Source organism: Anopheles gambiae, chromosome X (genome assembly GCF_943734735.2).
Source record: "Anopheles gambiae chromosome X, idAnoGambNW_F1_1, whole genome shotgun sequence".
In the NCBI taxonomy this organism is placed as follows: Eukaryota; Metazoa; Arthropoda; class Insecta; order Diptera; family Culicidae; genus Anopheles; species Anopheles gambiae.
Window position 1 is genome coordinate 4627357 of NC_064600.1, and position 27228 is coordinate 4654584.

Below are 27228 nucleotides of genomic sequence, written 5' to 3' on the forward strand. Positions count from 1 at the left end.
GGCAATGGGTTCAATCGAGCTGTTCGCAAGGAGTTTAAGCTAAAAATGTAGAACAGTTGTCACCTGGGTTGTATCGATAGCCCATAGTAGCACATTAGACATGTCATTCTGGTGGTATGAATTTTAATTGTTGGAAAATGTATCGTGGGAACGACCAAGGATGTTGAGACCAAGGTGTTATAAATGACAAGGTGAAGTTGTTCAGAGCAAAATGACATTTCTCGACTTGACATATCTCTTCCGTGGGCTCCGGTATAAAAATCGGGGAGGGCTGGTGCGGGGTAATGAAATTTGTATGCAGAGAGTGACAGTTGTCCCCCACAATGTCGCCCAGCAAAAGCGATAAAAATCAACCTTCTAAATACATTATCCTTGGTTGAGACCAGTTGGTGGACAGAGCATTTTGACTAAGGCCCGTGGCAACGCTCATCGGATGCGATTTTATCGGACGAGATTTGTATGGGATATGACAGATAACGTCGGACGTGCGATTTCGTCGTCCGACGTTATCTGTCAAATCTCATACAAAAATTTGACAGGCCGTCCGATAAAATCGCATGCGAAAAAGCGTTGCCACCGCCCTAATCGCCGTGCGGGTTCTCTATTATGCAGAATTCGCTTTGTCAAATCAAGTATATCTTTAAAACTATGCATGCGACTACCCAAGTGTCACAAATCCACTAAACGACTGCTAAACGGGTTCTAAACGACTCAAGCTCTCTACCTAAACGGAATATAGTAAGACTTCGTTTAGCAGACGGTGAACGACTCATGTATTCTAAAAAAATAGCAAAATGCTGGTGGCAACATCTGTCGGAGTTGATCCATGGCTCCGCTCCGGATTACCCATCACTACTACACTATTGTCGCCACCATCGGACCTGCAAACCAAAGTCGAGATATAGCTGCACTACATAGGTTCACCAACAGGTACCTTATTTTAGAAGCGTGGAACAGCTAGTCTTAGGTCGAATAGTAAGCCGCAACTGTCATTTTTCCGCGCTTACAATCCCAGTTTTCGCCTACGATTTCGCTACCGCAAAATTCCATATCGTGTATTTTCGAAATCAAATAATCATTTTTTTTTAGTTACTAAACATCACCCCTCCAAAAAATGATGAAAATTTGTCATTTTTTGGCTAAAAAGTATTCTAAAATTTATATCGACCGACTACGATTCCCATGATTCCAGATGGTTCCATTTCTATAGAGTCGGAACCTGAATCAATCTAGCCGGAACCGAAATGGCACCATGGGTGTGCTGCCGAGAACCCATCTCTAGGCACGTCGCGATTGAAAATAATCGAAATGGATAGGAAAAATGAAATGCTGAACAAAAAGGGACAGATAAATTGAACAAAATTGTGGCTTCTTGTTTTTAAATGAAATGAGTTTATTTTTTTCTTTTTATTTTTACTACAATGTTTCTATCGGCTGCATGTTTTTGCTTTGGTGCTTGACAGTTGACGTCCACACGCAATTGGCGGCCATCTTTAACCCTCAAAAACCCTCACAACGTCTTTCAAAAACGCTCGCCAGCGGGCGATTGGGAGAAATTCCTCCGATTGGGAGTGTTGACGAGCTCGCGAAAACCGGTTTTTGTCTAGCGGGAGCATGCACGCAAGCTTGCATGTGCCGAGATATAGTAGCGGGTTCGTTGCTGCAACCGCTTGTATGCTCTCCAATGCAACCGTCGGCTTGATTTGTGTTTACCTTTTTTTACTTTCCAAAAAATTTTACGACCGCTTACCTCAAACTACTCGCTAAAGTGTTCAGAAATGCCTAAATCGCCATTTGGTGGCAGCAATATGCGCATTAGCTGGTGTGTTTGTTTTTCCATTCCCAGTCCCAGCATGGTCACCATGGTAACTTGAGGCTGGCAACACACCGACCATCGCAGGGTCAGCTCCATCGCAACCCTCGGCCAGTGCGGACAAATCAATAATGGCGTTCCGGGATGTACGAGGTTGGTGTCGCCGGTGCAGCCTTCCACCAACCCGAAGCTAACCGTTTGTTCTCTCTCTCTCTCGATCGTTTCCCAAGATCTGGCGGAGCAGCTGAAGCTTCTCGGCTACCCGAACAGCATACCGATCTCCGTGCTCAGTACACCGTACGGTGGGCCGGAAAGCTTCAAAGCGTACTCGGACGTGCTGCAGTGGCTGATCAACCGGCTCGAGCCGAACCTGGTGCTGGCGGGCGGGACCCGCACCGAGCAGGAGCGCATCCAGTTTGTCCGGTCGGCGACCGAGTTCCTCGTGACGCGGTCCAGCATCAAGGTGAACCCGCGCAAGCTGTACGCGAGCTCGGTGGCAGCGGCCAAGGAGCTGCTGAAGGTGACGGCCCTGCTGCTCTCCTCGCCCAAGGTGACCGGGCAGGAGGAGGAGCTGATCAAGTCGCACGTCGAGATCGACCTGTCGGACAAGCTCGACGATCTGAAGAAGGTGCGCGGCCTGTCGTCCGAGCTGACGAACCGCGGGGCCGCCCTGTACGATCTGCTGCAGAAGGAGCTGCTCAACCGGGAGGTGCGGAACGTGCAGTCGACCCGCTCGCTCGAGCTCGGTGCCACGGAGAAGATCATCAAGGGTGCGATAGGGTCGCTGCAGTCCCGGCTCGCCAGCGCCCGGGCCGCGCTCGACGGGCTGCGGGCGGACAACGCGAACCTCGCGGCCAAGAGTGCGCGCAAAGCGTCCGAGCTGGAGCGGTCACGCCAGCGGCTCCAGGCGCTGCAGAAGGTGCGGCCCGCCTACCTGGAGGAGTTTGAGAAGCTCGAGCAGGAGCTGAAGGCCCTGTACGAGCAGTACATCGTGCGGATCCGGTGTGTGGACGCGCTGCGGTCGCAGCTGATCAGCAAGAATCGGACGCCCACACCGACGTCGCCGGTCGCGCGGATCGCCGACAGCAGCATGACGATCCTGCCCGAGGGGCTGATCGAGTCGGAGGACGAGAACGAGGAGGAGGACGACTTTGACGAGCGGGACGACGTGAAGCTGCGGACGGATCGGCGCGTGCTGCGCAGCGAGCTGCTGAACCGGGATCACCGCGGGTCGACCCGGTTCCGGTCGCGCATCGAGGGCGCCTCGCCGAGCGGCAAGGAGCGGTCGAAGATGATCGGCAGCATCGAGGACGAGCTGGGACCGCTCGACAGCTCGATGAGCTCGGAGGAGTCGGAAAGCGAGCTCGAGATGGGCGGCAATCGGTGTAAGTGTGTGCAGGGCAGTGGGTGAAGAACAAGGTCTGCTGTTGTTGGTGGTGAACGTATGCATTTTTTTTCTTTCCTCTTCCCCCCCACCAGTGATCGATGGCAGCCTCCGCACCGATGACGACGAGGACGAAAGCTTGGCTAAAATGCCCCGCGAAAGCTCCACCATCAACCGTAGCGCAAAGGTGGACCTGAGCGATGAGGATTTTTAGATGTTTTTTTATGGAATCGCTTTCCCGTTTCGGACACTCCCAGTGCTGCAAAATGTCACTGTCAATGTCATGAAAAAATCTGACTGAAACAAAATCCATGTCAGCGTCACGTACTCAATTGTGATTAGAAGTGATACTTAAAATGATATTCATGACAAATTCCGGCTGAAACAAAATCATATCAGCGTCACGTGCTCTACTGTGATGATCAGAGGTGAGACTCAAACAGTTGGTGCGACCATCACATGCTTGGTGACATTGTGTGCAGCCACCTCTTGGTCAGTCACTTGGTCGCGACATATTCTGTCGGTGATCATCCCGTTGGTCATGGGACATATGCGGTACGCAGCGAGTGATTCCAAGCAACAAAATGAACATGGTTTCTCGCTCTGTTTGACCCGACAGACAATCAAAGCTTACAGAGCGAGAAAGAGTGTCCATTTAGTTGCTTAGGACCACACGCCAAGTATATTCCAAGAATGTCGTGACCAAGTGAGTGATCGAGAGTTGGGTGCTACAAAAAGTGTCACCAAGCATGTGATTGATCCATCCACTGTATGAATCTCACTCTCTGGTCATCACAGTTGTGTACGTGAGCTGATTTGAGTTTCGTTTTTAGTCATGAGTGTTGGTGACTGAAACAGTGATATTGACAGCACTGGTCACAGCCAGAAAAAGTCATGATTATGCTTGTGAGTCAGAGTGTCGCGATTGACTCAAGCACTCGCATGTCGTGTTCGACATTTCATGACGCGTTTTCATCGAGTATCAGCAATGAACATCAAGCTACCATGGATATGTTCATTGTTTTTGTTGGTAAATATCTCGTGATGATCATGACATTTTGCAGCACTGGGCATACTATTGCAACATCCAACAAAACACAAAGCATGCACATTGCACTTATGGACGGTAAACAACGGTAAAACATAGGTTTATACAAATACTATACAATAGAGGGAAAAACAAACTCACACATACACACATACAACACACACTCACACATTTACAATGTAGTGAATAACAGGAGGTTCGACTAAAACGACTAAAATCTGCTTGAGCAACGTGTTTTTTTTTGCCACGTGTGTAATGTTTTTTTCTTCTAGTTGTGGGGCTAATCCCCCTCCCTCCCCTACCCCCTCTTCTCTTTCCGGTATTGGTAGCGGTAATGAAATTTGAGCCCACCCAAGGCGCGCGCGCGCGTTCGCCACCCCCTCACATGTGAATGTCGTTGTACCGCTCGAAGTGCGTACGATGGTCGATCAGCATCAGATCGTGGTGGTAGGTGTGGGGCGGCGAGGATGCCGCCGGATGCAGCCCGCTGTTGCTCACGATGCTGCCGGTGAGCTTTTCCTCCTCCTTCGCCAGGTAGCTGTCCGCGATGTCCCGGTCCAGCCCGGTGTACGTGAACGTCTTCTCCAGGTCGGAGTCGGACTTGCGGCGTGGCCGCTGCTCCAGCTCGCCCGCCTGTTGCTGCTGCCGCTCGTGCTGGTTCATGCGCATCGTGGAGCGCTTCCGGTTGGCGCGGCTGATCTGCGCCTCCATCAGGGCGCTCTCCGGGTACGGCTGGTACTGGGGTACGCCCGGCGGCATCAGCCCGTTCGGGTACATCATCGGCGAGTTGCCCGGGGACGTCTGCACCGGCGGGTACATCGGCATCATCGGTGGGAGCTGGTGGATGAGAGAGGGAGAGGAATCGTATAGCACAACCGTGTACCGAGCAGGCCCCGCCAGATGTCTTACCCCATTGCCCGCTCCCGCCGGCACCAGCATTACGCGCTGCGACGTGCCGGTACTGTAGTTGTCCCCGCGGTGCTTCTCGCCGTACATCGAACCGTAGCTGCGCTTCAGCATCGTCTGGTACATCATGTCCTTCACGCCCGGCTCGACGTGCAGCGAGTTGATGTAGTCCTCCACCTTCTGCTGCGTCATGAACGCTTGCGAATTGCTGTGCATTACATTGTCCATCATCTGCAGCTTTTGTGTCGGTCTGCAAATGGGGGTGGGGAAGTAAAAAAAAATGTATTTAAATTCAAGAACAGATTGTACACTTTCTAACGGCCAAGCGGGAAGGGACGTTTGAAACGTTGAGACGCTTTGAGGAGCGATCAATAGAGGGCGCTGTCACAGCTTTACAGCATGACAGCTTGTCCGTGCGGTAGGTGCTGAGTGACGGCAGATGGTTTGTTGTTTCGCACTTATAATACGAGCTATACAGCCAAAAGAAGCCGCAACATCAATTTCATCAATTATTTTTTTAATAGTTGCAACGACAGAATAAAAAAAAACAATGCAATGGCAATCAACTAGAGTTAAAAATTTCAAATATAAAAAAACAAAAAAAGGTTAAAAAGTAATGAAAGATCAGAACCAATCGCAAAAGTAATAAAAAGCACTGATTTTGTGTACCTAATGAAACTGGATCAAGGGACAGTTGATCATTAGAATTTTACCGCAGTTTTTGGGCTTCACGATTTATTGTGAATTTATTTTCACCCATTGTGTGTGAATTTAATTTGATGTTGGTGGCTCTCTATCGGGAAAGGTCATAACGTAACGGTTTTTATTCAAATCGAAACTCCTTTATCGTATTTATTTAAATAATTATTTTTTTTTAAATAATAATTAAAAAAAACAGGTTCATCAAAAATAAAAAAAATAAAAAAAAATTTTCCGGCGTTCAAAAGCCGTAAAATGCCTTCTAAGTGCCTTCAACAGTCGTTCAACAGTAGCAGGGAATGTATCAAAATAGAGGAAAAAAAACACAAAATGAAAAATGGATTTTCTTCCCACACATTTGGTACGGCCATTGCCCACTGTGCGCATAGTGAGCAGCTCACGTCACGTCCCGCTCGCTCGGCGACAATCATCTCACCCGTAGTGAGCTCGCCCGAATGAGCAACACATTCACGCAGCAGCCCGTTTGACAGCTCCGATCGAAGCAGACAGCGAGCTTGTGTGTGTGCGTACGACAGAAAGAGAGAGGAAACCACAACCAAGTGACAGTGGGGCCAGCAGCAGCGACAAGTGCGACAAACGACACACGGCGGTGAAGAGAAAAAAAGCGACACACACACACACGCACGCACACAAGAAAACAGTGGAACAAAAACATGAACAGCTAATCTTTTCGCAAACATAGCAGCAGCAGCAGCAGCAGTGACCAGAGTGCAGCGGAAGTGAACCCGGAAAAAAGCGCTGAAGCGGAGCGGAAGTGGAGGTGGTCACCGAGACGGCTTCCGGTTTAATTGCGATGGGCCAAACGGTGCTGGGTGCGGATTAGTGGCGTTTGCATACATGTCCGCCGCAGCCATAAACCGGGCGCTGAGCGAGGAAGAGTGGTAAAGGCAGGCGAAAGGGGCCCTTGACCATTTGGCGTTCGATCAGAGGGTGGTGTGACCAAGTGTGTGTGTGTGTGTGTATTGGGAGGAAAAGCCTCCCAGACAATCCATCGCTTTGATAAGGGGTAAGTGTTTCCCACTGCGGCGAGTTTTGCACAAGCATATGCGGCAAACACGCACACACATACACGCTCATACACAAACACATACTAAATAGTGAATGTTTTTCTCGCCCCCCCATTCCACCCTCTCCAAGCCATACGGCACAGAAGGAAAACATACGCTGCAGCGAGGACCGGGCAGCTTTTCTTGAGAGTCCGTTGTAGCCGGAGGTTAAACGCTTCGCCGTCAAGCTGGAGATGTTCAATCGCATCAAGAACAGGGTGCTCACCGTGGTGGCCCCTGACCAGCCGGCCCTACCGGCCGGCCCCGGGCACCAAGCGTACGGCGGTGGGGGCACCGCCGGCAGCCGCACCGGCAGCGCCAACAGAGACTACGATGCGGCCGGTGGCGGCGGCGGCGGCGGCAAGCGGCTGCCGAAAAAGTTCCAGTACGCGCGGCCCCCCTTCCTGCAGCTGCTGACGTACGACGAGCTGAAGGCGAGCGCGGACCACAACGTGCGGCCAATCATCGTGCCGCGCGACATCTCGCTGCTGCCGTGGAGCACCGGGTACGCGGAGTGCGTCAACTCGGGCAAGTCGAAGTGGAACGAGGACCAGGCCGCGTTCCACCGGCAGGTGCTGTCGCACCCGTCCCGCCAGTACCACGACCTGCCGTACACGTACTTCGGCATCTACGACGGGCACGCGGGGTACGGGGCGGCCCTGGCCGCCGCCAACCAGTTCCACTACATCCTGCACGAGAAGCTGGTGGACGTGATCGATCTGCTGATGCCGCGGGTCGAGGGCGACGGTGGCGGGCTGGCGCTGCACGCGACCCTGCCCCACCCGAGCCTGTTCCACAAGCAGGTGTCGAAGGACGAGCTGATCGTGGGGGCGCTCGAGGCCGCGTTCGCCGATATGGACGCGGTGCTGGCGGAGGACCGGGACAAGTATCGGAATGCGGGCGGGTGTACCGCGCTGGTGGCACTGTTCATACTCGGCAAGCTGTTCGTCGCGAATGCGGGCGACTCGCGCGGCGTGCTGTGCAAGCGGGTGCGGCGCCGAAAGCTGCTGCCGGTGTACCATCGCGCCGAGCGCAACGGGACGGGCGAGAAGGAGGAGGAGGAGGAGGAGGAAGAGAAGAAGAAGGAGGAGAAGGACGAGGGAGGCGAGGACGAGTACGAGGTGGTGGCGGAACCGTGCTCGTTCGACCACACGCCCGACACGGAGCGGCCGCGGCTGCTGACGGTCGGCAAGCACAATCCGGCCCTGCTCGGCGGCGAGTACATCGCGATGGAGTACGCGAAGAAGCCGACGACGAAGGATCTGGGCGCCCGCATCCTCTACCGGCAGGGCGCGATGAAGGGCTGGACGTACAAGACGCTCACCGCGACCGATCTGAAGATACCGCTGATCACGGGCGTGGGCAAGCGGAGCCGCCTGCTCGGCACGATCGGGGTGACGCGCGGGTTCGGCGACCACGATCTGAAGGCGCTCGGGAGCAACCTGCCGATCAAGCCGTTCCTGAGCGCGCACCCGGACGTGGTGTGCTTCGACCTGGCGCAGGTGCGCAGCGAGCCGGCGGACGAGAACAGCGACGGCGAGTACGGCATCCTGGTGATGGCGACCGACGGGCTGTGGGACGTGAGCGAGTCGCAGCAGGTGGCGAACACGGTGTTCGGCACGCTCAAGCGCTTCCCGGCCGAGCGCCACCGGTATACGATGGTCGCGCAGGAGCTGGTGGCGCGGTCGCGGGGCCGCGCGAACGAATCGGGCCACTGGCGGCTGTCGGATTCGCGGGCCGCCGCCACGGTGGACGACATCTCGGTGATCGTGATACCGGTGCACCAGTACTACCAGGAGTACCGGGCGTGGACGCAGACGGTGGCCGCCCGCAACCGTGTGCGCAGCGCGGCGGCCAAGGAGGTGGCGGCCGTGCCGGAGGCGGCCGTCGCGCGCGAGCAGCCGGGTGCGCCCGGGGCCGATCTCAGCTCCGAGTCGTCCGAGTCAGAGCCGCCCGAGGAGGCGCAGGAGGCGGAAAACAATCTCAACACGATCAATGTGCCGCCGGCGGCCGGCAAACCGTCGGCACCGTTGGGGCTCGCCGATGCGCTGCCGGCCAAGTAGGGGTAAGCAGCCGGGCGCAAACAACCCTTCTCCCCCATAAATGGCAAAAGCAAACAGAGAGAGAGAGAGAGAGAGAGAGAGAGAGAGAGAGAGAGAGAGAGAGAGAGAGAGAGAGAGAGAGAGAGAGAGAGAGAGAGAGAGAGAGAGAGAGAGAGAGAGAGAGAGAGAGAGAGAGAGAGAGAGAGAGAGAGAGAGAGAGAGAGAGAGAGAGAGAGAGAGAGATGGCGAGAATGGGCGCGCTCAAACGAAGAATACAATAATCGTTATAATCGTAGGATTTGTAAGTTAAAAGCAGAAGAAGACGAGGCAAACGCACGCAAACGTGCGCTATATTCCACTGTGTGCTGTAGCAGGCTAGAAACAAAAAACGGGACAGCAGCAAACGTCCACATACATATATTATCTTAAACTAAAAACACGCAAACACCTTTATCCTATGCGCGCTAAGCGTTCACGGTGAGCGCGACCAGTATGTAGCATATTTAAAAGAAGAAGAAGAAGAAGAAGAAGATGAAGCAGAGAGGCAACACTCAAGTATTGGATTGCGCCGGAAGCGGCAGGCCCGGGGCACCCTAGAGCAATTGTGTAGAGTTTAAATGAAGAGAGAAAAAAGCCCCACTTCCTCCACGGCGATAGGTTTGCAAGGATCTATCTCGGTTCATCCACAGCAATCTTAAAACGCTCTAGAGCAGAGGCAACACACCCACACACACCTCCTTCTTTTGGTGTGGAGGTAGCACGTAGGACCGATAATTATTGTCACATATATGCTCCATTTGCAACAACAGGCAAGAACAAAAAAAAATGAAAATGAAGAAACTAGCAGAGGCTTACGAGAGGCTCTCGGCTTCGGTGTGCGGGTGTCGCAGAAGCAGGAGGGTTATGGGTACAGCAACTTACCTGGAGCAGAGCTTAAGGGCGGAGTAGTAGACGGAGAAGACGCTGATCAGAAAGTGGACGGCGAGCGCGACCAGCAGCCCCGTACCGGCTGTGACGGCGCCCCAGATGAGCTGCAGGCGCGATGAGCATTCCCCGGTGAATTACAAAGTGAGATGTGCAGTGATGATGGAAGAGAGATCAAGAGAGAGAGAGAGAGAGAGAGAGAGAGAGGGAGAGAAATAGAAAACAGAAAGGGAGTTATCAAATGTATTCGCTCACTTTTCCTAAATTAAAAAGAAGATTTCTTTTGACTAAGATTTTTGGGCTAGGCCTTTTCCTTCTTTTTTTTTCTGTCACTTCAGGACCGAAGTCCAATGTTCCAAGTAGTTCAAGTCCACATGTCGATAGTGGCCCAAAACCCTGTTCAAGATGTCTATGTCTACGCTAATCTCTGTACGTTGGGTTGCATTCAAAATCTTTTTTTACCATTATTTAGGCTCTATCCTTGTATAATTCAATGTTTTGGAATCAGTCATCTTTATAGTACGTTTCTTCGTAGGCTATATCTGTATCAATAACTTCCTGGTATTCTGGAAGACTCCGAAACGCCGATTTCTTCAATGATTTCAACGGTTCTCAATTGCCCTGTTACGTTCGATTACGGTTACAGCCAGCTCTGGATACGAATTCGTGAACCCAGTATTGTAGTGGAGTTCCTCAATCAGGACGATAGGAACTATATTTTGAACTTAGTAGATTCCGTCCGAACAATCGGAATCAAATTAACCTAGTTTCGTCCCTTATCTTGTAACATCTTTCCAACTCTACACCATTGGGCCTATTCCAGTTCCAGTTCCGACGCCTACCTGATGCCCACTACTTTGTCCATGATTTTCTTCCGGATCCAAACTCTGTGTTAGGCTTTATATTTGAACTGGCTCAAACATCTTGCCAGGATGTAGTTCCACTTATGATTTCTTTGCTTTTGTACCAATATCTGATAGCCCAATTGCTATTTCCGGTATTTTTCTCTATCTCTCACAGTCTGAGGTTTTGTGAATACTTCGATCAGGCGTCTTTGGTGATTCTTCTACTACTTCAACTACTACTAAGAACTACTGCTCTTCTAGCTCCCTAAAATCCTCCAGATTTTGTTACCTCTCAAAAGAGGTATTCTTTTGATATCTCCAGAAGATACCAGAGTTTGACTTACCTCATCCTGCTGGGCCAGATTCGCATCCCGAACTGCCCCGATACCGGTCAGCGCCAGCCCGAGCGTGCTGGACGCGACGCAGATCAGGTTCACCGCCAGGAAGCCCGTCTTGGCCATCTTCACGTTCATCAGACCGAGCGAACCGGCAATGCCGGCGATCGCACCGCACCACAGGCCCGTGCCGGCCATCGCCAGCGAGGCGTTGCGCGCGATCACGAGCCCCCCGAGTGCGGCCAGCGTTACGCTGAGCAGCAGCTGGATCAGCCCGAGCACCACCGTCGACGGGAGCCGCTTGCGCTTGGCCGCACCGCCCGGCGTGTAGAGCAGGTTGGCCAGCGAGGCACTGACCTGGGGTGCATTTTTGGTAGGAGGTACATCCTGCGGTGCGTTGCCCCGCTGGCTCTGTCGGATTTTGGCTTGCTTGTCCATTTTGCTGCCGGTGCGTACCGGGCGCCCTGTGCCATCCATTGCCGGCGGTGTGCCCGCTGTGACACCGCCATCGGTTCCACCATTCGGGCTGTCGGGCTGATTGCTTACGGGCGGGTCCGGCAGCTTGAGCGTTTGGTCGCCGGCCGGCTGCAGATCCTTGCCGTGCGGGGTGCTGTAGAAGTGGCCCGAATCCGGATACCCGTCGTGCTTGGAGATGATCGATATCTGCGAGTCGGTGAGACTGTTCTTCACGTTGTTCGGGTTGACGTTGTCGAAGACGGCCCGGGTCGAGGACAGCAGCTCGTCCCGCCGGTCGTCATCCATCGTGTCGCCCGCCTCCAGCCGGTCCACCAGCGACACGCTCGTGTTCATCTCGTCTATCTCCTTGCGGATCTCTCGCTCCAGCTGCTCCATGCTGCACGGGCCTGCGGCAGTCTGTCTGGGATGGTTCAGCTTCTGACCGGATCTGTCCGTGTGCGTACGCCGGATGACCGATCACCATGAAGGCTGCAACAACAAGATACGCACAAAGAGGAGCATTAAACTAAGGGGCTTGGTTAGTGGGCATTAGGTTAGCTGTTGAAGAATAACATTATTGAGGATTCAGCTTCCAAAATCAATTCTGTAATAGTACAACCGCAATCAGTTTCTACAGTAATTCTCATGGAGACTCCAGCACTGACTCTGATACGGAAACTTTTAATGTCAATTCCGGAACTAATCCTGATTCCGCAGCGAATTCCTATTCCGGATCCAATTCTGATTCCGAATCTGGAACCGGAATCGAAGCCGACATCGGAATCGTCTCCAAAATCAGATTCGATTCCAGAATCGAAATCGGCTCCAGAATCTGAGCTCCCACCACCACTGAGGATCATTTGTTCATTTGTTTTCGATCCCTGAAGATCCCTTTGTACTTCCGATGTTCCAAGATAATGTGTAAAATATCTTGGAACATCAGAAGTCGTCGGTTTTAAAACATGAACTTTGTCAGGTTGATGAAGGTTGAATGTTTGATCTGATGTCCCTCAGAAAGCTCGATAAGATAGATGCTACAGGCCAAGATGTAGGATGTAGGAACTCTGACAAATGTAGTCTTTTGATGCTAGTGCCTAGTCATCTTTCATAGACCTATCATCTACAAAGTGGTCCAAGGCACAGGTGACAGGACTCACTCAGATTGATAGTACAATAAACATTTCTGCAGTTTTTGCAAATATCTTGAGCAGTTCCCAAGCTAGGCTCAAAACGTTAATACCGTTCGATAGATAATCTAACCTTCCTTTGAGGAAGGTCCCGAAATAGATCTTTACACTGGCAAGAGACTTTTCTGGTACACAATAAAAGCAAATCTCAATTTTGGAATCGAAACGAGACAAGAAGATTTGTTCAGTACCGTCTATCTCCGCGTTTGGACGTAAAAAAAAACTCACACACACACACTCCACAAGAAGCATTATGCATTGCTGCCATCCGTTACTCTACATCGTTAGTCCTATGGAAAAGCCCAATTTCATGGCAATCGTTTCGAAAAACTTTGAAAACCCCCCGAAACGTAACGGACGCGTTTCATAACACAGCTAGAGAGAGAGAGAGAGCGAGAGAGAGTGAGACAGGGGCTCATAAAATATTAATGCCATTCCAATCGGCTGCATATCGACGCGCACATTATGAGCCCTTGCCGGTGAGGAGTTTTTTTCTCTGTTCATTCAATCCCCCCCCCCGCAATAACCGAAACTCAAATCGAAACACGCCTTTTCAACACTTTAGCACACTTCACAGTGGCCGGAAAATGGAAACTTTATTTGGAAAGCGATGTGCCCTCCCTCCTCCGCTGCCTGGGCACCTGGGCACCTCACACCTAGGGCAACGGTTTTTTTTTCTGTCCCCATCGAAAAAAGAAACTACGCCTGAAATCGGGTTTTCTTCCAGTTTTCATCGATTCGATCACTACTAACCGGGGGTTCGATGGCATTTGCACTGAAAAGGGATTGATTTTCTTTCCCTTGCCCCCGTTTTTTTTTTTGGTCGGGAGGGGGGGGGGGGGGTGACGGATGTGTGCGTATGGCGATTTCCCTATTGAGAAGGAGGGGTTGTGAGAGGAGCGCATCGAATCGAATCCGCCTCACGTTACATGATGTTCGAAATCTCCAAAAAAAAATGTTGGGGTAACGGGATTGCGTAACCGCCAACCGCGTCACTATCGATAAGCGACGAGGTGGTTTTTGATGGTTCAGGTTTTTTCTTGTTCGGGTCTCTTCCTCCGCCTCTTCTGCTGCCACATGGAAAGCAGAAAAGCGCTTCATTTCTCACCTCGAATTTCTACTTCCGTGGTTCCGTTCGCGGGGCCCCCCTGCGGATTGTGGGGTGCGATCTACCCGTATTGTAGTTTCGGGCGTTCGGCAGAGGAGTGATGCGTGATGCCGCAGCCGGAAGATCCCAACCGAATAAGCCGCACACACACACAAAAAAAAAGAAAGAAAAACAAAATTAACGCACCAATGTAATGGAAAGTTTGGAAAGCTACGATTTTCGTGCCGTTTGGCTTTTGGTTTTGCTGCCATCCAATGCTGGCTGGCAGCTTGGCCGCCCGTTTGTTTGCTCTGCTCGGCGTCAGCTCCCGAAGCGAAATTGGGACGCCTCGAGGGAAAGGGAAAGGGCAAAAAAAAAATAAGGAAAAACAAATCATTTACTCGCCCTCGCCCCATTCCAGGCAAACACTGGGAAATTGAAAGAAAACGAGCACTTGAAACAACAGCAAAGAGAGAAAGAAAAAAACCCGTTGTCACAGTTGGCCGTCATTTTGGAAAGGGTGGTAGGGGGGGGGGGGGGAAAGTGTCATTTGCCGTAGCCCAACAGTCCCATCGGCGGCAATGGGGGCTGGTGCGATGCCGTGCGTCCCCGACCTAAGCATCGTTTTTGTTGTTTTTTTTTTAGTTTGGTTCGTGCGGGTGCGGAGGGATGGGTGTCATATTTTGTGGGACAACAACAATGCAACCATCCACCACTTCCCCCCCACGCTGCGTGAAAGTGGCCCATCGCCCCCCCTCCTCCCACAGATGCCCCGAAAGTGCAGTGCCGATTGCACGTGCGGGTTGCGTTCTGGTCGATTTGGTCGGTTACGGTAGGCCCCCACACTCGCATGATACTTCCTTTCCGAGCGCGAAGCTGGCGGGCGTGCGCCACCGGTTTGCCCTCGAAACTTTACACCGTGTGTGTGTGTGTGGGGGGGGGTCTGTGTCGAAAGATTAGCGAAACCACAAGAAGGGTTTTTGTGCCAACGCCAACGCACACGACGCTCGCCAGCCACACCGCAGACGGGGAGTGGTCGTAGGGTGCAGGGAGGTTGCAGCCAAAGAATCGAACCGCACAGGAGAAGAGAGGGGGTGGGGGGGGGAGTGTTAGAAAGGAAGGAGAAATCGTGCGATTGGCCACTTGGGATCAGAATGTGCAATGTGGTCAAGATGGAAAACTGTTGCGGAAAGTTGGTTTCCGATTGTGAGAGTCCGATTAATTGCCACACACGTGCCGCGTGATTAGTTTCGCCCAGGAATGTGCCACACACACACACACACACACACACACACACTGGTGTTGAGAAATTGTGGCTGGCGAGCTGGCCGGTGCGGGCGCAGTTCAATTAGCTTCATATTATGCTTCAGCGCCACGGCAGTTTGGAGCATAGGCCCTTTCCGGCCACCGCAAATCGTTTGTTTATCTGCCGATCGGCGGGGCAAACTTGGGCAATGCGCGAGCGCGAAATCGGTGCGGTGATACAACCGGTGTGCGGCGACTACGCAATTCCCGCTGTGCTTCGCTCCGCCTCCGAAATACCTTGCCGGCGTGCAAGGTGCGCTCTAGAAGCTCTGGAGCTTGTTAAGCTCGCGATAGCCGGGACCTGATGTGAGCTGTCTAACCCGTAAGGGGTAGCACTTAATTTGGCCAGTATGTAGCTTGTGCGGTTTACATTTGAAAGTTGCAGAAGCAGGTTGAAAAACCTTTCGGAAATCTTTTGCAGAAAGCTGCTATAAAGGGACGTTAAGAGGTATATAAGAATATAATAAAATCTTGGGATGTTGATAAACAGATTCAAATGTACTGTGCAAAACGGGCAGAACATTTGCAGGCTCGCATGTTACAGATTTTTGGAGAACTCTGGAGAGAACTCACGGGTTGTGAAATTCTAGGAAATGTTTGATTGGCAGGCAATTAGCATGCAGAACTCAACGTATAACCAACCAGAGCAGCTTTTCAGGTTGCACGGTTCATCACTAACTCTTGGAGAACTGATCCGTGAGCTAGATCTTGATACAATTTCTACCGTAATGCTACGTCGCTTTCATTATGTGAGCATCTTCATTCCGTAGAATCTTGTAGGCATAGGTAATGCAGGACCCAAAACGGAGCTAAAAGCGTTTTCATATGAAAGTATCTAGAAATGGCGACACTATGGACGGAGCTTAGAGGTAAAATATTTTGAAGATTAATCGGGACCTAAGCGGAATTCTAAGTATGTAAGGTCTATTCAAAAATATCAAGAAACGAAAGAGAAATTTAAGGAATACGGAACGTTAATCGTTTTTGGAGAATTCTGGAGAGACCTCACGGGTTGTTGAATGCCACCAATATCTTATTGGTGGAATGTTCACGTGAGCCCTGCAGAACTCAGCATATAATCATCCAGAGCAGCTTTTAAGGCTTCACAGTACCACAAAGACTCTTGGAGATCTTCCCGAGTTCTAGACCATGGCACAATTTCTACCGTAATGTTACGACGTATCTATCTTTAAGTGAGCTTCAGCATTCTGTATGATCATTTGCAAACGTAATGCAGGGCCCAAAAACAAAGCTTGAAATGTTTAAAAATGAAAGTTCCTTCACTTCGTCGCAGCATCGACCAAACTCTAGAGATTGGAGGTAAAATATTTTGAAGAATAATGGTGAACTGAGATTTTAAGGTCTACTCAAGAATATGAAAAAAATGAAGAGAAAATTCAAGTAAACAGAGGTTGAGTCAAGATTCGTTCAGAAATGTTCCAAGATAGACCAGTTCCAAGACTCGTGCATTAACCAGGTGATGTTTCTAGAATTATAGAGTCAGGGTCAGTGTCTACTCAAGTATGTGTCAGCAAGCGTTAACCTAATCCAACACTTTCTGACATAGATCCACATGGAGAGATAAAACGTTTTGGGAGTGGCGTGTGTTAGTCTTGCCACTGCCCACCTGGAATGCTTATTCAAAGCGTGCCGTTACGATTGCTACACCTGCTCGACCTGTCACAGATTAAGTTGAGCCGGGCTGCGTGGTTAGTGCGTGGTGCATTCACGACTGCAAACAAACAATAAAAAAAACGCAACCACACAGGCAATTTGGATATTGCTTCTCTTGCTTTTCTCTCTGTCTCGCTCTGCCCCAAACACTCCCCTAAAAGCTGAGGTTCGTGCCGGTCAGGGTACTATTATTTAATTCCTTTCCATTTTTATTACAAAAGCCACACGGCTATTTACGTAAAAGTAAAAACAACCATTTGGACCGTACGGTTGACCGCTGCACGATTGCGATAACCGGTTCATGCTTCGCGTTTTGTTGTTTTTTTTGTTTTTGTTCATTCGAATCGCTTTAATCCACCCTCTGGGTGGGTCTGGTCGGGACACCTCGTGCGACCTAAACATGCAGGCAAGTGTGACCTCCTCGGTGGCTCCTCGCCCCTGCGCGCTTTTTTTTATGTAAAAAGGAGGAGAATGGAAGCCCAAACACACACGCGCGTACGGGACGATTAATAAACATAAAAAAAAAACAAAACAAAAAAAATACACTTTCATTTTCTACAAATTAAGCGAGCCCTGTTACAGCACATCACTGATAGTGTGAATTTTTAATAATAATTTTTTAAGGGTGATTTCTGATTTTGTTTTTTTTTGATGATTTTGTAACGAATTTTTGTATCGATTATGGTACCTTTACTGTCCGCAGTTTGCCCTCAGTGCAGCGCACGATTTATTGAGGCATTTTTTTTTTTGCCCGTCCAATAAACGGTACCGCGTCACCTGTTCGTGGATGGAATTTGCACAAATGGACAAGGCGACGAACCTCGGCCGATGGATATTGATGGCCAGTAAAGGCTAGCGCGGTAAGTGGCAGTGGAGAGAGGGAGAGAGCACACAGCAAGGGAAAATGACAAAGCAAGCGTGCGGATGTGGAAGCCCAGGGTGAGGGTGAAGGAGTTGAGTTGAGAAGATTTACGATTCGCGGACCTGGCGGGCTACAACGGCCACAACTTTCTTCGAATCGCTTTCGATTTAAGACGCGCGTCCGCAGCAACCGGGGGAGATGCGAACGATCGATAGATAAGTAATGCAGGAGCAGCAACAAAAAAGGAGGAAGAAGAAGGAAAAAAAGAAGGAAGAAAAGGAAGGAAGCGTAACCGAGCGAGGGAATCACGGGCGGCCAAAGAGAGGGAAGAAATGTGCGGCGAGAATGTGATAGCAAATAACGAGCGGGGGAAAGTTGTATTTATTTTATGCGGTTTGTTTTCGTCGTGCATTTCGTCGTCGTCGTTGTTGTTGTTGTGATGGTGGTGTGTTTTTTTTTCCTGTTCGCCCGCAGCCAGTTCCTTTTTTCGTAATCGAAACGAAAGCGAAACCCAATCAAGCCCGATTGCAAACCGGCCTGTGTGGCTGCCCTGTGCACGTTTGATGAGCGATTGATTGCTGCCGGCTAGGGAAAAAAAAAACCTTTTTGTTGCTCAGCCAAATGTACAACGCTTCCAACTTGATAAGTTGTTTATGGTGGTAAAGATTTATATCGCACTAAATTTACAGCAGCCACAAAACAACAACCGCGTTGTGTACGAATGTGGTCTCCAATTGCTCGCTCTTGCTTGCTTGCACGGCATAGTCAAATTGATAAGAGCACCATACATCAAACGCAACCATAAAGCGGCTTTGTTCGATTCCCAAACTTTCTTCTGTGTTTATTACTTTAACACATTGTTTTCCCTGCTTGTTTTCTTCCCTAGCGGATTTGGATGGACTTGTTATTGCTAGAAATGATTGAAATGTTCTCACTTACCTCAATAAAACTGTGTATTGCTCACTTTTCACTCCAATAATTCCGTTTGCGTTTGCTGCTTCTGCCGACTTTGCAGGAAACCCCGATTTGGAAAGAAGAAGGGGAAAGCACACACAATAAAAACCAAAATCACAAAACTTGATATTTTCTTCCAAGTTGGATGTAATTATTATGATGCTGCTGGTGAGGGTGAGAGTGAGAGGCTGCATTTTGGTTGATTTGAAGAAACAAGGTTCGTTGCTTGCAGAGATGGCCACACATCGGTGTGGTGTTGTTGCTGTTGTTGTTTGATCGATGTTGTTTGGAAGTTATTACTTGGGAGGGGGGGGGGGGGGGAGGAGACGAGTGCGCCGTTTCTTCCCATCTCCAATTTTTGCACGACCCTTCCCTCCCTACCCCCGCCCCTTCCTCGCAAAACAATTGCTTCCTTAGCGAGCGGAAGGGGACGGAACTGTGCGGAACAGTTGCAATTGCAGTTTGCGGATGCTGCGCGCCACAGATTGGCCCGGCGGTGGTACCGGAAGCGCTCGCAGCACGGCGAAACAGACGGGCGGAAAATTAACGAGCTTTAATGAGTGTCTGAAGGTATGGGGCGAGAGAAAAAGAGCGAGAGAGAGCAGGCAGGCAGGGAGGCAGAAAAAGAGAGATAAACCGCGGCTGTCTGACGACAGGGGGAAGAGGAAGGTTAATCTTAGAAAGAGAAACTATGCTAATAAACAGTTGCTCCAATCAGCGGCGAAATTCATCCGGCGAAATAAACCTCTTGGTGGTGCTGCCGGGTTTGATCAGGTTTTATTGGAGTTTTTTGGAAACCAAAAAAAAAAAGCAAAAGTTTCGTAAAGCAATGGAGAGATGCCTGTGACTTTGCCTGCCTATTTAGCTGAGGGCTATGGCTATGTTTAGAGTGCAAAAAGCTACGATGTAAAAAAAAAAACAAAAACAAAACAATAGCCCACTGTAAATTAATGCACTTCCTGTGACCTTTCCGACGGTCAAGACTTTTTGGGAAGGTTCGTCGCTTATGCGGTTCACGCCAAAACAAATAAATCTTTTCCAGCCTGAAGCGAGCCTGTGAACCGTTTTGTCGTGAGGAAGGGGAGAGTTTGTATGCCTTGCGGAATGAGCAGAGAAGGTCGAAATCGACTAGGAAAAGCATCAACTATTCCAAACGCGTCATCTTTTGCACATCCAACACCCAAAACCGACACATGCACGCTCTCTGTGCCAAAAAAAAAAAAAACCAGACACACAAACACCTGCAACATAAATCCCTCCCAACCGCAGGGAACACTCTCGAAGCACACACGCACTCGGCTCGGAAGATTGTTTTCCCCAGTCCCGTCGCTTTGCCGGACGAGTTCGTCGCTTGGGGATGGTTTCGTTTTTTTTGTTGTTGTTTTTTTTTGCCACCACGCATTTGGACATTGCAATCAAATCACACGCACCGCCGTTCCCTTTCGCTTTCGCTTTCGCACACAGCCACCGGATCTTCATACACACACACACAGGCACACAAATGAGAAAACGGGACAAACATTCGTTATACACACAGGCACACCATAAACAACAAAACCGAGCCACAGGGGGAGCCTATATGGAATGCCAAATGGGAGACGCGCCGATGGAAGAATGCAGTGTCCGATGCAAGATGCACTTCCGGGAGGGATGTGAATGGTTGAGATGTGTTGTTTTTCCCTCTACCATCCCCGTTTTTGCTGTCCGGGTCCGAGCAGACGGTTGTTTTGTTTTGTTGCAGCCGCATACCCCAGCAGCACATCCGGTTCGAAGGACCGAAACTAGCACGTGTTTGTTTTGGTGCTGACGACCGTGTGTGAGCTGACGGTGCGCAATTACAAATGACAAACAAATCGCGACCGAACTCACCTTTCTCTTGCTGCTCGGTACCTTTACTGCGTGTTTGCACCGAAAATTGCCCTTTTTTACCAATAGAATGGGATTCGTCTCCCCCTTGCGTACGCTGTAAAGTGCCGAGACGGCGACGACGACGCGCGCAAATCTTTCACTTCCTTCGCCCGAACGACACATACACACACCAGACGACCGTTTCGTAGCGCGGCACACTGGAAACTAATTCCGCGCTGCGGCCGTTTTTTTCCGGGCCACCTTACCCAGTGGCGCAAGAGAAAACCGTACCGACAAAACACCCCGCTCACCTGAAACGGCGCGCGCGAGCGAACACATGGAAGGGAGGCCCGCGGTGCCGCGGTGGTGCTGAAGGTTAGTTAGGGGAGCGCGCGCGGGTGCGCGCTTCGTAGGTTCGAGCCCGCTTCGCACGCACACACCAGCCAAGAGCGTTTTGCTCGCCGTCTTTTGGTGTGTATCCCACTCCCTATCTCTCTCTCTCTCTCTCTCTCTCTCTCTCTCTCTCTCTCTCTCTCTCTCTCTCTCTTTCTCTCTATGGTGTGCGGAGACTCTTCAGAGAGATGGGGGGTTTCTCTCCGGTTTTCATCTTTGGCCAAGATTCACGACAGTGCTGGCAGCTTGCATGTTGCAATCCCACTCGAGTGCTGCTGGGCCCGGGTATGCAAGGCGACCTTGCACCGGGTGATCGGGTAAAAACATGTCTTCTTGATTTATTTTTATTGCGCTCTAGCCTAGCTAATGCGAGGCATTTTTTGTTTTGCATCATACGTTCTAGAAGATCTTACACTTAATTAAGGCTTAGCGCAAGGCGCAAATAATGAGAAAAATAGAAAGAAAACGCTCCCATTCTAGCTGCTCGAACAAACAAACAAACGATTTCAGCATGTAAGCGACGAACCCCTGCATATTTCAAAAATGCTTTCTTTTCATTTTCCAATCATTACAACAGTCCCTCAAACAAAAGCTTTGCACACAAAATACTGCTTCAGTTTTTGTTTTGTTTTGTTTAAGGTTGAAATACATTGTTACGAAATTGCTGCTCCCTTACCAGTGCGCTTTGAAGGATCAAGTCAATGAGGTTTCAATTAAAAAATTAAATTTCCTTCATCGTTTGTGGCAAGATGATTCTGCTTGCCACCCTCTGTCACCTACAGCGATAGTTTGCAAACCAATGAAGTTATAGGAGTAAGCGACGAACCTTCTAAATTTTTGAAAACACACCAATTTTTGGTGCGCCAAATTCAAATTCTGCCCCCTGCAAACCATCTCGCACGGTGCGTGCAGCGGTATTGGTGCGTAAAGCGGAGGGGTGTTTCCAAAAAGGCGAGATACAATTCACACCGTTCAAAATCCCGCCGGATCGATGGAGAGCCCGCTGAAGGGCATACCCATTTCGACCACCTCAGCATAACAGCATCATCAATGGTTAAGGTCGGCTAGATGCCGTTTCCTCCGGTACCGTCGACTTCTTTTCTTTTTTGATTGGCTAAAAATCCCTCTCCCTTTCCCTGCTCCGGCTCTGGGCACCGTTCCATCCGAGTTATGTACGCTGCACTGCTGACGCCGTTTATCCGTGCGCTATCGGTTCGCTCAATCAACGCAACGCTCGCTACTAACGGTAGGGAAACAAAACGCTTATTTCACTGGAGTGCGTTCAAGTGCATCCAAGAGATATGCACAGTCACCACACAGCGAGGGGGGATGGGGTGGGGGGGGGGGGGGGGCATTGGAAGCTACCCCCGGAACCTTTTGTCCCTGATACGCCGCGCCGCTTTTACCTCGTTACGCGCACGCAGCAAAAGGGTCAACTAACGCTATTCTCGTCGGTCGCCGCCCCCGTTGGAATGGGTGAAAATTTTGGGATATTTATCAATGTTGTTGTTTCATTCATAAGCATTTGAAATGGCTGTCAATTGCACGTTAACGCTCCCATCGGGTGCCAATGTCGCTGATTTTGTGTGCTGCGCACGTATCGGCTTATTTTCTTAAAATTATTTTAAGGCGAATAGAAAAAGTAGGGAGCGAGTGAGGTTGAGGGAGGGAGCGTGAGGAAACAGAAAATATGCCAAGTACGGTAAGCCCTTAAAGCTCGCCTCCACATACACTGGACGCTTGCGAAGCGTTTGTCACTGTGTAGAGAGTAGAGGAAAAGAAAACGAAAGACTCCAAGCGACAAGCGACGAACCTTTTCATTTTTGCTTCTCTCACAGGCAGAAGAAAGGAAAGGGCGCGGTGGAGAGGAAAAAAAACAAAATCACGTTGCCAACTGACAAATCCGGTACGGCCATATGCGGAGGGGAAGAGCACACAATCACACACACACACACACACACACACACACACACACACACACACACACACACACACACACACACACACACACACACACACGCAACATTGTAATGCAAAATACGGAGAGAAAATGCGTGCCATTGCGTGGCACGATCGCGTCACCAGAATAGGGCTTGCGTGATCGTTTTGGCTGGCACTTTGCCGTTTCGAGAGCAATCCGCACACTTCCGCGAAGGCAGAAAGTTTCGCACCGGGCGAGCGTCTTGCCACGCGTTGCGATACACCTCACACGCGGGTTCGAAAACCATATCCCAGAGACGTACGCAGTAATAAAGAAAAAGCTTCATCATAAAACCGAGCAAAGGTACATTGATGATGACGGAACTGGTTCATCGCGGAGGTTCATCTTCGCTGATTGTGCTGTTGTGCGCTTCACGTGGGCCACTACGTTACGATCCGTAATTAGAGCGCCTTCATTAGCACCCTGCTGCGACTCCCGACGCCACACGGACACGAAACGTCGCGAGCCCCTTCTTCACGACCCCTTCTTTCCACCCAGAGAGGGCAGAGTTTCAAGGTATGTTAATTGTTTCCAAAAGCATCGTACTACACGCTCAAAACCGCCAAAGAAGCTCTAGAACAAAGGCAGCAGCATCACACACACGAATCTTTGGGTCTTCTGCGATGCGTTCGCCCGCGGCCTTCGCTAGCTCCGTTCTGTAGCCCGGTTCGCCTGCTACCTTTGACCCGGTTTCGTTGCATAAAGAGCACCCGGCGGCGATGCGCAAAAGGGGGGGGGGGGGGGGGAGAAGAAGCACTTGCCGCACACGCTTGGGAAAGGTCATGAGCGTCCCTTCCGGGTCGGGGGTTCGCCCAATATGTGCAATTGTGTCGTATGAGATAAACGTGCGTGAAGTAAGATAATAAAGCAAGTGTAGCAAAATAGAGCAAGAGAGTGAGAGAGAGAGAGAGAGAGAGAGAGAGAGGCAATACCACATTCTCCAAACCGGCTGTTAGCGTAAAAAGATCAGGTTACCACCCCTGTTGGCAAGGGATGCAGCGATGCTCGTTTTACTTTCTAGCCGTTGCCCCGCACAACGCTGTGAACGTTCGTTATCGTCACTGTCGGTCCGAGTGGAATCGCACACATACACAAACATTTCCTCTTTGATGGGACTTGCCGTCCGTGGCGGAGCGGTTGAAAAGATGCACTTCCGTGCACTGCGCAAGCACGAGCGATAGCGAACGCGGAGCGGATGCAGCGGCCAGCTCTGTGTGCGGCTACGATAAACCCCGCGCAAACGGGGGCAATGGGTGGCTAGCGTACAGCAGGAACGGTTCGGGGCAGAAAGTGTTCGCCTCGCCACTGCCCCGCCGAAAGCCGAACCGAGCGGAGAAAGTGGTGGCGAACGTGCGCGTTTCGCTTTTTCTTTCCATTTTTGGAGTGCCAATTTGGTGCGCATTGGGTGGGTCAGCTGTTGCCGCGCGCGCGCTCGTGACACTGGTTTCGCGCGCATTTGCATACACGCCTTCGCTGGTCTTTCTCTTTCGCCGCTCCTGATCCGGCAGCAGCAGGAAGTGCCTCCCCAAAACGAGCGTCTGACGGCTGACCGTTCGTCGGCGCTTCTTTTTTTTCCCCCATGTTTGGTTTGAAGTGAGGGGAAACCGAAAGAGCTCCAAAATGCGGCGAAAGAAAGTTCCAACGAGATGGACACCCTGCTTCTCCAACGCAGTTTACATTTGTTTGAAAGACAGAGAGAGAGAGAGGCGGAAAGAGCTGGACACGAAGAGGAAATCTTCACTCACATGCAGCGTATCGCGCAGCAGCCTCCTCGTAACTCCGATGGCGAGGCTAAGGGAACCTCCGTGGGAGGAGTGTGTTGTGTTATGTATCCGTCTGCATCCTCGCTCTCGCTATCGCCGCAATGCTGTAATCGTTGTGGAGGCTGTGTCGCGAGCGATAGGCAACCGAAGCAAGCAAGCGATTACGTCGAAGAAAAAGAAAAAAAAAAGGGTTTTTGCTACACTGCGCAACAACCAGTTGCCGCTGGAAGAAAGTCCAGCCGCACACCATGCTCCGACTGTATTGTTAAAAGGCTCCCGTTGGTGAATTTCTGCTGTTACTTAGGTCAAACAACCAAAAGCTCGATAATCGCATGCTTTTGTTGGGGGTTTAACGCAGCAAACTCGTCGGTGGCTGCGTGGTGCTATTGCAAAGCGGTCGGTCTTGCACGCGTGAAGACTTGAGTTCGAATCTAGGGGGTGTTGTCTCCTGTTCTACAAGTCACCACCATTTTAGGACTTATTCACATTCAATCATACAAAATAAATGACACGAAATGACGGGGTGGAGTGCTTTTGAAGCGCACCGACGACTCCGATTCGACTTCCGGCTATTGTTAGCCCGACTCTGACTCCGGCAAAATCCGAACCACTAGTTCCGCCCAGAGTCGCCCAGAGTCGTTCGGAGTAGGAGAGTCGTCCAAAGTCGTCCGGAATCATCTGGAGTCGTTTGGTGTCGTTTGGAGTTGGAGTCATCCGGAGTCGTCCAGAATCGTGTTTGAAGTTGTTTGTAGTCGGACTCGTCCGGAGTCATTCGGAGTCGTCCATAGTCGATCGGAGTCGGGCGGAGTCAACTGGGCCGTCCGGTGTAATATGCTTGCGACCAGGCATTTCATTTCGTTGTGTTTTTTTGTCTTTTACTCTGGGCGTGAACTTGGTATACAGGCCATTGTTTCGAAGGTCGATTCGAGCCGACTCCGGAAGACTTAGACTTCAATTGATTTCGGACGACTCCGAATGACTCCGGATGACTCCTAACGACTCTGGACGACTAGGTCTGCCAGCTACTTCCGACGTCTCCGGATGATTCCGGACGACTCCGGATAACTCCGAACGTCTCCAGCCGACTCCAAATGACTCCGGGCAACTCCGAACGACTCTGGACGACTACGTCTGCAGGCTGTTCCAGACGACTCCGGATGACTCCGGACGACTCCAGATGACTCCAGATGACTCCAGAAGACTCCGAACGACTCTGGACGACTACGTCTCCAGGCTACTCCGGACAACTCCGGATGACTCTGAATGACTCCAGACGATTCCGGATGACTCCGGATGACTCCGAACGACTCTGGACGACTCCGAACGACTCCAGCCAACTCCATATGACCCCGGATGACTCCGGCCGACTCCGTATGACTCCGAACGACTCTGGACGACTACGTCTCCAGGCTACTCCGGACAACTCTGGATGACTCTGGATGTCCGGACGACTCTGGATATTTCCGGATGACTCTGGATGACTCCGGACGACTCCGGATAATGCTGTACAGACCTACCTTCGGGAGTTATCGGAGTCGGATCGGAGGCAGCTCCGAATTTTCGTCAACGTTACCCATCACTAGAACCCTCACAATAATTATATCACGGGTTCGCCGTCTACACACCGTGTCTTTCCGGTTTTCTTTGGGGATAGCGCAATTAAACCTTTTCTCAAACTCTTCGCTTAATCTTTTGGTCTTTCGCTCTCCGTCTCCCAGTGCAGAAAGGATGAAAAGTGAAAGTATTTAGACCCTACTTTCCCCTCCACCCCATCACACTCTGCAGCACACATTTGTCAAGCCCTTTTGTGGGATCAAAGCGCGCGCGCGTGTGTGTGTGCGCCCGTTTGGTTCGCCGCGGTGAATGGCGATCAACACAACAGCAGTTCGCGCGCCTCCTCTTGCATTCGGGGGGGCCATTCTCTCATATTTACGCAACCGCACATCATCATCACACACTCCTAGACAGAAAAAAACACATTCCATGCGCTCGCTTTGTCGGAGGGTTTCATGGAGTGCGTGTGTGTGTGTGTGTGTGTGTGTGTGTGTGTGTGTCGTTAACTTTGTCCAACATTCCAACCGTATGTGGTCATTTTTCATCCTCACGCCAAAACTAAAAAAAAGCTTCCAAAAACAAAACAAAAACCTGTTTGCTTCCTCCCCACAGCCAAAGTGTGTGAGCGTGCGTGTGTGTGTGTGTGATTGTGTACGGATCTGTAATTTGAATCCGAAACGGCTGGACGGATTGGCCCCGCAGCGCTTTGCTGGGCAGCTGGGAATGGAATTTTGCGGCCATCGCTTGTAATTAGCATTCTTTAGCGTGATGTCCGTATTGAAAGCATAGGACGAGAGAGAGAGAGAGAGAGAGAGAGAGAGAGAGAGAGAGAGAGAGAGAGGGAGAGCGTTTTGTGTTGACATGCAGGGCACAGCTCCAGTTGACATTGAAACGCAGGCGGACGACGGCGCGGGCTGCACACTCTCTAAATGCCAGATTGGACAGCCAGAAGGTGAGGGTTGAGGGTGCTGTTGTACTGCCTCTCAGCAGCTGGAAAGAGTGCGCCACCGCCATGATCAGCGAGCAGCAATTTATCTCTCCAAGGTTGATTGAAGCAGCATTGAGCCCGGTGATATTGTTTTTTTTTTTTGCATCGAGCCG

General features: G+C 50.8%; 3 protein-coding genes across 7 annotated transcripts; 2 read left to right on the forward strand and 1 right to left on the reverse strand.

Annotated features, from left to right (window-relative positions):
• Positions 1-1654: 1654 nt before the first annotated feature.
• On the forward strand, positions 1655-4476 carry LOC1272015 (clusterin-associated protein 1). The gene is made up of 3 exons (XM_310880.5): positions 1655-1966; positions 2044-3198; positions 3293-4476. Exons 1-3 carry the CDS (start codon positions 1945-1947, stop codon positions 3409-3411), a joined length of 1296 nt encoding a protein of 431 aa, XP_310880.4. The 5' UTR covers positions 1655-1944; the 3' UTR covers positions 3412-4476.
• Positions 4315-20697, reverse strand: LOC1272013 (uncharacterized). 5 transcript variants are annotated; one of them, XM_061645591.1, is made up of 6 exons: positions 20458-20697; positions 18574-18634; positions 11073-12008; positions 9881-9990; positions 5155-5401; positions 4315-5082 (listed from the first exon to the last, which is right to left on the reverse strand). In XM_061645591.1, the coding sequence occupies exons 3-6, from the start codon at positions 11913-11915 to the stop codon at positions 4627-4629; spliced, it is 1656 nt and encodes a 551-aa protein (XP_061501575.1). In that variant the 5' UTR covers positions 11916-12008; positions 18574-18634; positions 20458-20697; the 3' UTR covers positions 4315-4626. The 5 variants fall into 5 exon arrangements, with proteins under 5 accessions (XP_061501575.1, XP_061501580.1, XP_061501568.1 ...); XM_061645596.1 differs by having other exon boundaries at positions 18574-18641; XM_061645584.1 differs by having other exon boundaries at positions 18574-18750.
• Positions 6127-10176, forward strand: LOC1272014 (protein phosphatase 1H). The gene is made up of 2 exons (XM_061645565.1): positions 6127-6877; positions 7009-10176. The coding sequence occupies exon 2, from the start codon at positions 7112-7114 to the stop codon at positions 8978-8980; it is 1869 nt and encodes a 622-aa protein (XP_061501549.1). The 5' UTR covers positions 6127-6877; positions 7009-7111; the 3' UTR covers positions 8981-10176.
• Positions 20698-27228: the final 6531 nt, after the last annotated feature.